The sequence below is a fragment of the Sinocyclocheilus rhinocerous genome, unplaced genomic scaffold (genome assembly GCF_001515625.1).
Source record: "Sinocyclocheilus rhinocerous isolate Xijiao unplaced genomic scaffold, SAMN03320098_v1.1 scaffold392, whole genome shotgun sequence".
Lineage (NCBI taxonomy): Eukaryota > Metazoa > Chordata > Actinopteri > Cypriniformes > Cyprinidae > Sinocyclocheilus > Sinocyclocheilus rhinocerous.
The window spans coordinates 1,130,946-1,140,840 of record NW_015638990.1 but is presented as its reverse complement, the minus strand read 5'-3'; the positions used below and the strand labels follow the sequence as shown (position 1 = coordinate 1,140,840).

Below are 9,895 nucleotides of genomic sequence, written 5' to 3'. Positions count from 1 at the left end.
AAACAAAAACCAAAAAACTGTCTGTGTATAATTTAATATATATTTAGTTCAAAAATCTTGTTGTTGCTAATTACGAACGCTAGAGGGTCCAAAAGACAAAGGCGATTGTGCAATACCAAGAAACCTCTGACATTGGCGTCATGAAAGTTACTTCTAAAAATGTAAAATCTTCAAAATTAAAAAAAGCCAATTAACCCTGATTAAAATCGCGGTTGGTGTGTGGCCAGCCAGTGATTTCCAGTTTCTGAGCTGTGGTTCCAGATTCCAATGTACCAGAGGAGCATGAGTCTGTTTTTGAAAGTAATCACACATCCGACTGTGATATAACCTGTGAAAAGGCACGACCAAAGAACCTAACATTTCAAAATAACATCTAAATGGTTCTAAAATGGGTTCTAAAATGGAAGCTTCATCCAAAAATGAAGATAAAAGGAGATGTTAGGCAGAATTAGTCACCACTGTATGGATTTCATTGTATGGAAAATGTTAGGAAAGTGAATGGTGACTGAGTTCGTCAGTTCCTAATTCCTTTGCATTCCACTGGGGAAACAAAATCATACAGGTTTGAAACAGCATAGAGTAAATGATAACAGAATATTTATTTTGAGTGATTTATCTCTGTGGAAACAGAAAAGAATCACAAATAACCCTTATAGAGTAAAGCACTAACTGCTCGTTTTGTCTGTCCAAAGGAATTTGAATCCGTACACGCATTTATTCGCACATGACTCCCGTATAGACTCAAATAAATACACAAACAATAAGCGCTCAAACAGCTTTACAAGAGTGAGAGAGAAAGAGAGAGAAAACACTGACTAATCTGACTTTGGTTCCCTGACAGCGTGGAAGAGTGTCTGTTTTGGGGGTGGGAATTGCTTGTCATATTAGCTATGCGCCTGGCTTACCCTGTTTGTCCGTGTGGTTATTTAAATTATCCAGTTGTGTTAAAAATCCTCGCCAAAGAGCTCGAGAGCCCAGCCTTGTGATCTCGAGCCACATCAGCCTTCGGTTTCTGAGTCACTGCCATGCCTTTGCATTCCACTGGGGAAACAAAATCATACAGGTTTGAAACAGCATAGAGTAAATGATAACAGAATATTTATTTTGAGTGATTTATCTCTGTGGAAACAGAAAAGAATCACAAATAACCCTTATAGAGTAAAGCACTAACTGCTCGTTTTGTCTGTCCAAAGGAATTTGAATCCGTACACGCATTTATTCGCATATGACTCCCGTATAGACTCAAATAAATACACAAACAATAAGCGCTCAAACAGCTTTACAAGAGTGAGAGAGAAAGAGAGAGAAAACACTGACTAATCTGACTTTGGTTCCCTGACAGCGTGGAAGAGTGTCTGTTTTGGGGGTGGGAATTGCTTGTCATATTAGCTATGCGCCTGGCTTACCCTGTTTGTCCGTGTGGTTATTTAAATTATCCAGTTGTGTTAAAAATCCTCGCCAAAGAGCTCGAGAGCCCAGCCTTGTGATCTCGAGCCACATCAGCCTTCGGTTTCTGAGTCACTGCCATGCTGCCAGTGACGCCCAAAAGCATGTAAACAGGAATCATCGTCATGCACGACACGCCCCTTAGGTGTGGCTACGGAACTCCAAATATGGAATTGTTTGAGGAAAGAACTTGTTCAAGTGGAGATTGGCTGTAACGATACCGACCGCGCCCTCATTACTGATGACCTTTCTTATCATTAATTATCGTTTTACACGCTGTACCTGAATGTAATGTACTGGAAATTCGCTGAGTACGTATACTGAGTTTTAAAGACACCAAAATACTCAGAAGAACAGTTTTGTTGTGTTTTCTATAGACTTTTGTAGGCAACTATGATGGTTTTAGCTCTTTAGTCATAAATAATATAGTTGCCCAGTGCGCATAATAAAAACAAATGAATACAAAATGAATAGATTCACATATTTGTCCTATATTTCCACATCTGAATGAAAAAAATTAATAGATTCACATATTTTTATCTGACAACCAACAATCAAGCAAGCAAACAAATATTTATTATTTAAAGGGATATAGTTGAACCCATGATTTACTCACCCTCAAGTCATCCTAGGTGTATATGACTTTATTTTTTTCAGACGAATATAATCTGAGTAATATTCTCAGCATATTCTCAGCCGTGTGGAACACTTTTTTATGATGGATGGATGCACTTTATTTTGCTTCAAATTCTCGACCACCATTCACTGGCATTATAATGCTTAAAAAAAAACTGTATTAAAAAAAATATATATATAACTTGGATTGTATTTGTCTGAAAGAAGAAAGTTATATACACCTACTGTAGTATTTCTTGAGGGTGAGTAAGTCACAGTAATATTTATATTTGCGTGAACTATCTCTTTAAATATTTAAATATATATTAGATAATTTAATGTTTTATATTTAAACATTTTACTCCTTTTCCATTCCAGGTTAGATAAGTATTAACCAATTAGGCAGTCCATATTTGCTACTAAATATTTTGTTTTTATCTGTAGCACTTCATATTTCCAAACTGCCCTCAACAGCCAGATGCAACGTAGCAGTATCAGTATCATGTATTTAGTTGTGGAGTTGAGGAGTGTGGAGCGCTGTGCTGTGATCACCACAACAACCTAACACTGTTATGCCTGCTTTCTCTCATTCACACAGTTACTCATTGGTCAGGAATCCTCTGGAACAGCAAGTGTGTGATCTGATTAAGTGGTGAGACTTCATATTGTGACCTCAATTTGGGAAGGTGAATATTAAATTACATTTTTGAACCACTTTTGTTAATAAGAGCTCAGTTCTGCTGTACTCAACCATAGTCTTTTGTCAATAAAGCAAATGATCAATCATATAACTCAGTAAATTTCTATACAGTTTTTTTTTCAGACAGAAGAAACTGTTTTTTTTTAACAGAAAAAGTAACAGAACAATCTTATTTTAAAACCAGGGACATATTGTTTTCTGTATTCTATTAAATTTTCTATATTCTGTTTATACACTTGAGTTTGAACGTAAAATATACCCAATGTACCATGTGAAGGAATGTTTCATATAGATTTTTCAAAGGTGTTTTATTTGTGTTTTGAATTACACATTGCAATGTGTTGTGTTTTACGGTTTCTGCCAGTATATTTGTTTTTCTACTGATTTTTTTCTTACAATGCCATACAGAGTTGGTCTTTGTACACTAGGTTGTGCTGTTGTACTTAGATTGCAGTTGAGTTAGATATTCAGTGGTAAAATTTGTCCAATTAATAGTGAACAGTATGAAACACTTCTGTGCATGCTGGTTTTAGGGCAATTCCAAAATAATCCTAATAATAATAATTAGCTGAGTCTCTTGTGCATTTGCAGAGATTGTTTGATTGTAGGTTACACTGATTTCTATCTGTGTTAGTTTGGTGTTAGCTGGTTCATCTGTCTTGAACTTTACTGATTAATGTAAAGCCATTGTTCTAAAAATCTGGCCAAACTTTTCAGGGTGAGCAGTAGTTGTCCTGCATATCTGGCAAGAAGTGCTTTCTCAGGAAAAGCTACTTCAACATTACATCATGAAGCACATCTTTTCAACAAAGAAGTAGAACAGCTGGAGTCAATTTGCACAGAAATATCATTGTTAAGATCCCCTGGACTGCTGATGTCAAGGGATGTGGGTTACAGCTGCAAGATAATGCAAAATAATATATACAATTACACTGTGAAAAAGCATTATTGGTGCGATTATTACAGTATACCACTGCCTTCATGTGTGTGTGTGCAACAGAACGAGGGATAGATCATTTAAACATTACACATGTTGGATTGGTGAATTTGATATTCTAAACACAGAGATATAATAATGTTATTATGTGCGTGTTTTCACTTTCTGCTCGGAGTGTCTGAAATGAGAACTCAGTTCTGCTGTCTTAGTTATGCAACTCTGCATTCCTCCACCATAGTCAAATGAAAACACTAATGTGTGTGTGGATATGATATGTAGGCCAGCACAAAGTCCTCCTCAGGGTTATTGGAAAGAAAGAGAACGAAAATGAGTTCTGTTGTTTTTACTGTGCTCTATATAAACTGTCTGTATTTGTGCTGAAATATCATTGTAGGTTTTAAGTTATCCACAATTTCATAACATGTTTTATATGTTTCGTTTAGAGCTGTCAACCAATTAAAAGTATAATCAAACTAATTACATGAAATGCAACTTAATAGAGTGCTTCAGCCTTTATGTCAGAACCCAGAAGATTAATCTGCCATGGGTTCCCTCGAGATTTTCCTATGGGTCTCAGTTTATGATTAAAATAATGTATGTGGCAATTATGCACACCTGTACTGAAAACTTGAAATGTAAAGCAATTATTTATTTAAAAAAATTTTTTTTTGTAATAACTACATAAGAATGTTTTCTCATGAATTGAAAAACCCCATTAAAAAAAACTATAGGGAAATCTTGAGGGAACCCAATCGCAAATAAGTTTTCAGGGTTTAATGTCATGGCTGTGGCATTCTATTAATATTAAAATTAGCTGAAAAAGCCCCCAAAAGAAGATAATTAAAAGACATTTTGTGAGCATGGAACATACATTACAAAAAGTGGCTTTAGAAATCAACATTGTTTGTTTCGTTAATTGAACATATTCCTCCCACTGGCAGTATACAGCAATTCAGTTGGCATGGTTCAGTCATACATGAATTCCTTCTGAGTCTGAAATGTTAATTGTGTATGAGACAGACTGACATCATTGGCCATTGCATCATGTCTTGCTGTTCTTTCAGCGACTGGCGTTATGAGCACTGCATTTTAAGTTGGAGTGTCAAACTAAAAGTAATTAAACCTCAAAAAGACATGTTGAGACTTCTTTTTAGAGATAGAGATTCTAGCAAGACATTTTTCAGCAATTCTGTCTTTATTCTAGGTCAGAAACACACATAAACACCGTGTGCAGCATAAAACTACTGAGAGCACACAAATGATCGCAACTTAATCACTCATTTAATTTTTCATGTCAAACCAAGCAGAGTTGTAACATATTTATTTACTTGATTAAGTGTAATATAGTGCGCAGTACTGAACTTGCAGCTATAATGTAAGATTTACAATGTAAGAAAGTACATTGTGCCTGTTTGTTCATGAGCTCAGCTGAATTCCTGCAGAAAAACAAACTGCAGAAATAAGCAACAGCGACATGCAGTCCATGTAAAATATGATATCGGGGTCAGAAAGAGAGTGAGAGAGTAATTGGGAGAAAGGAGAGTCAAAGAAAGAGAGAAAGGGATTCTGTGATTTTTCAGAAAAAGCAGTTCAGAGGGAGGCTGTTGACGTGGCAGAGAGGAAGTGGCTTCAGTGTGATGGGGGGAAAGAGGAGTGAGGAGGGGGAGCCATAGGAGGGAAGGAAAGAGAAAAAAAGAGCAAAACAGAGAGAAAGAGGGACTGTAAAAGGAATAAAACATCCCTTTATCAGTACACTGTAGAAATGAAAAGTTGATCAAACTCTACATGTGTGCAACTTGAGGACTGGAAAATAGGGGTTAAATACTCAGGATACTTTTTAAAGAATAATCACTCCAAATAACAGCATCTGCAAAAATGCTTTAAAGGTGGGGTAGGCGATTTCTGGTAGCCAATGTTGACATTTGAAATCACCAAAACAAACACGCCCCTATTTTGATAGCTCCGGCTTCGGCCCGAATCAGTTTTCTAAAGCGTTTTTGAAAAATCGCTTACCCCACCTTTAAATGCATATGTATTAAGATGAGGACTTAATCTAGACCTATTTAAAAAAGGTTCTGACTAGTTAAGCAATATTGCAAACAAGAGTTATGTTGGTTTGAATATCAACATGTGATGCGACCATAAAAATAAAATAAACAAATTCAGTGATAAAATTACAATTACCATATGTGTACATTAGAAGAATAATTGCACCAGAACAAGCATTAAAAAACATTGTTTTAAATATATAAAGATTGCATTCAAAGACTATATTATTTGACTGAAAGAATCGCTTACTAACCTTTTTGTGCAGTTACAATATTGTTAAAAAGTTTGGGGTTGGTAAGGTTTTGTAATGTTTTTAAGAGGTCAAGGCTACATATATTTAAAAAAAAAAAAAAAAATTGAGTAAAAACAGTAATATTGTAATTTTTTTTTTTATTTGAAATTTTATATATATGCCAAACTCAAACTTTTGAACAATAGTGTAATTTCGCACAAAAAGTTAGGAAGCGATTCTTTCTCTCATATAATATAGTCTTTGTGGCTATATACTTAAAACAATGTGTATTTAATGTTTGTTCTCGTGAAATTATTCTTCTACAGTATTGTTCTTGTGATTTTATCACACAGTCTCAATCTGTCATGACGATGTACTGTAAAGTGCTGGTAGATGATGCTGGTAGTAACAAATGTTTTTTTTAATAGGCATAAATACCAGAAACATCATTATATATAATGCTAAAAACTACCATTAATGTATAATCTTTTTTCTCTCTGAAAATAGAGGATCAGTGTTTCAAATGTGACTGTGCTGTTTTTGTTTTGGAGAGCAGTAGGATGTGTTTCAGAGAATGTGAACAACGTTGGGGAGAATGCAAGTATGTGCTGAGTGTGAGTATACTCTATTTTCATAGGCCATATGTTTCTGTTTAAACTGTTTTAAAGGGGTGGAGCATCATTTGATTGGCATCTGTTTCCCCTTTCTCTATTGCCCGCCCCTTGAGCCCTTAGCTCTTGGTTTATTTTCCTCATCTCATCTTTCACTCCTTTCGTCAGCTACCCCTTTTCCTTTTCTCTCTGTCTTTCTTTTCCCCCTTGCTCCATTTTTTTTATTCAGTCAGGCCTGTGTCCTGCTGCAGAAGGGATCTGAGACTCTTAGAGGAGACGCCAGAGTCCATATGAGTCTTGTCGTTGGTTGGACCCCTGGGCCCAGGGCCGGTAGGATGTGCTTCAGGTTGAACTGTGCTTGCTCAAAAACTTTTACCTTGGAACTTTAAGGCGGGATAAGACTGGATAAAAGTAGGATTTGTTGTACCTGAGCCTTTTTGCTTGTTGAGACATTAACTCTACAGATCTGAGCCTCTTTGGGCCAGTGTTCTTGTTGATTCTTGGGTGAGCCGTTGATCTGGTAGCACGTGCTGATTGGCTGGGGCTGTGTTGGTGTTGGTGAATGGCGTGGCGCAGTTCAGGTGGATGCGGGCGTGGAGGCAGCTGGCTCACGGCCTGTTTTTTTCCATCATCCTCAGGGAGAGAACGTGGAGAAGCCCTGGGTGCAGAGGAGTGTATGCGTGTGTATGTGGTGACGGCAGACTACCAGCGTCAGGAAAATACAGAAATCAGCCTGAAAGCAGGAGAGAGAGTTGAGGTGATCGAAAAGAGTGAGAGTGGTGAGTGGCACACATCCATACACACACAACATAGTCTTGTTTGTACAATGGGGTTCAAAAGTCAGAAATCACTGGTGAAAAAGCCTGTACTTAGCATTTTTATAATGGAATACAACATTTGTATATACAACTTACATTGTAAGTTTTTTTTTTAATTTAAATTGAAAAATGAACATGAATTTCAGAAAGTTCTCCAGCATGCTTTAAGATGACCCAAAGAGCATCTTGTCCTTCTGTCCTTTAGCAAGAACATCAGACTGTCTGAACGAAGAGTCACATGATCAATGTCACAAATGTACCTATTTGATTATCGTCAATGTTTTTTTTTTCTTATTTTAAATTATAATATTTATAAATTAACATTTTCAAAATCCTAACTCTTAAATTAGATTTTGGATACCAGATTTTCAATGGTCTCACATTTTTGAATATCCACCCAAACTAACATAGACAAAAAAAATTAAAATCAGAACGTCATTTTTTTTATTCAAGTTTTAATAAAAGCGTCTTCATACCTCATAAATGAAACATAAATAACTCAAAATCCTTTGATTCCAAAACTCTTAACATTTAACTATGGAGTAAACCTCAAGTCTGTCAGCTGTTCACAGAAAAAAAAACTTAAACCAGTCTTAGGTTTTAAGCTACTCTAATAGTTTAAGCTTGTGTTTAGCTTGTAACTTGGTTTAGCTGGTCTCTAGTTGGACCAGTTGAAAAGTTCCCCAAATCCCTCTGAGACCATCAAAACACACCAGTCTAACCATGTTGGCCACACTTGGAGACCAGAAAACCAGCCTGGCTTTTTAAACAGTGTTTTTTTTTTTTAGAGTGATAATCTCTGTTTACAACAAATTCTTTGAAAATATATTCTTAAAAGTGCACATAAAATTTTCTCTAAAACACTCAAACTGTGACAATGATGCAATGCAACTTAAACTGCTTATGCTGTCATCATGATTTGTTGTCAATGCATTACTTGATGATTTGTTGTCTTTCATGGCAGCTGTGCTTATTTTTCTGATGTTACAGTTGTTATTATTTTTATGACCACTTTAGAAGCTAAACAGCAACCCCCCCTAAAAGTAGCAATATCGGAATATGTCGAAAATTTGTTATTGAATGAGTCATGAGTTATTATAAATCTTTTTAAGTAGACATTGTTTGGTTTACATATCTTACCAGAATTTAAAGCAGCATTTGGATTTCATTTGGAGAAATTGAAAGTTTCCAGCCTACACTGTGTGTTTAAAACAAATATTATGTCTGGAGAGAATTCAGAATGACTTATTTATTTATTTAACTGAAATACTGCTTTGAAATTTGCAAATAAAATTTGAACATGCAAAGACTGAGAATTAAATAATCAGTTCTGAGGAAAGCAATGATATTGAGTCATTTTTAGCTGTAGAAGAGTTTGTGTGTGTGTCTGGAAAAAGCCCACCACAGCCAGAGGCTCGTATTTGAGTGAAGGTCTTTAGACCATCTTAATGGATCCTCCAGAATCTTTCCTCAGCAGAAAAAGTGTGTGTTCATATGCGTATGTGTACTTGTTTGTGTGTCTCTGTGTGAGTGTGTGTTGCTGAACTCTTTATGTTAAAGTCATTATGAGCTTAATATTCCAAGACAACCTTCCTAACTCTCTCTCTTCCACGAACTCTTCTTTTTTTCTCTTCCTCATCAGTGAGTATTTAATATCTGTTATCATTGTCTCTTTTTAGCTTGGAATGTTCTGATTCTCTCCTTTAACACATGCATACACACAAAAAAATGAAGACGATTGTAGTATATGCTAACAAAAAGACTGCAGATATCTGATGTTCTGTACTTGCTTGAGTCAATCTGTCCATTTATTTTCTTTAAGGTATTTATTTACAGAGCAGGGGCGGACTTACCCATTAGGCAAAGGTAGGCGACCGCCTTGGGCCCCCAAAATCCAAGGGCCCCCTAAAATGCTTTTCATATAGGAGATGTGCATTAAGCGCTGACATGCGAACGGTTGAGGTTTACGGTGTTTATTACCACGACAACCGTCCGAGTTGAACGTGCTTTTTGTGTATCCTGCTTGAAGGAGATGAAAATATTATGCATCTGAAGCTGTAATTAAATATTGAGAAACGGTGTGTATTATATGTTTATAATTGTTTTAAATGCCACTTACTCATTTATGAGAAGGAACCAAGTAGAGGACACATACGCAGTTACTTTTTTGGTTGATATAAGCCTTAGATGTGTAAATGTATAATTGCCTTTTCATTATTTTTTCAGTTTTATTTAAATTTGTAGTTAAAATAACTAAAAATAAATGTATTTTAAAGTTTAGAATTAGACAGCCTTTGCACAGGCTTACGCTGGAAACTCATCAGTGGACTTTCCTCATCAATATAGACTATTTTTTCACACTTTTCTCATTCTATATTTCTGACGTTCCAAAAGCGCCTCCTACTGGCAGAGAATGAACGTTAATTTTCAATAATCCAGTCTGTAATTTTTGTTCAGATCAATGCGAAAATCCACCCACATAACCCC

General features: G+C 35.9%; 2 protein-coding genes across 4 annotated transcripts in view; one reads left to right on the top strand and one right to left on the bottom strand.

Annotated features, from left to right (window-relative positions):
* Nucleotides 1–1,678, bottom strand: part of samd8 (sterile alpha motif domain containing 8) — an 8,689-nt gene extending 7,011 nt beyond the window's left edge. The window contains exon 1 of one of the 2 annotated variants that reach the window (XM_016566434.1): nt 1,407–1,678. In XM_016566434.1, coding sequence (XP_016421920.1) covers nt 1,407–1,500 — 94 coding nt within the window. In that variant the 5' untranslated portion in view covers nt 1,501–1,678. Of the gene's footprint in view, nt 1–905; nt 1,018–1,406 lie in introns of those variants that run through there. The other variant, XM_016566435.1, reaches the window with a different exon arrangement.
* A 1,033-nt stretch (nt 1,679–2,711) lies between these two features.
* The window catches only part of sh3pxd2ab (SH3 and PX domains 2Ab), an 18,336-nt gene continuing 11,152 nt past the window's right edge, over nt 2,712–9,895 (top strand). Inside the window, exons 1-3 of one of the 2 annotated variants that reach the window (XM_016566433.1) lie at nt 2,712–2,747; nt 6,536–6,920; nt 7,229–7,369. In XM_016566433.1, the coding sequence (XP_016421919.1) occupies nt 6,881–6,920; nt 7,229–7,369 (181 nt within the window). In that variant the 5' untranslated portion in view covers nt 2,712–2,747; nt 6,536–6,880. The other variant, XM_016566432.1, reaches the window with a different exon arrangement.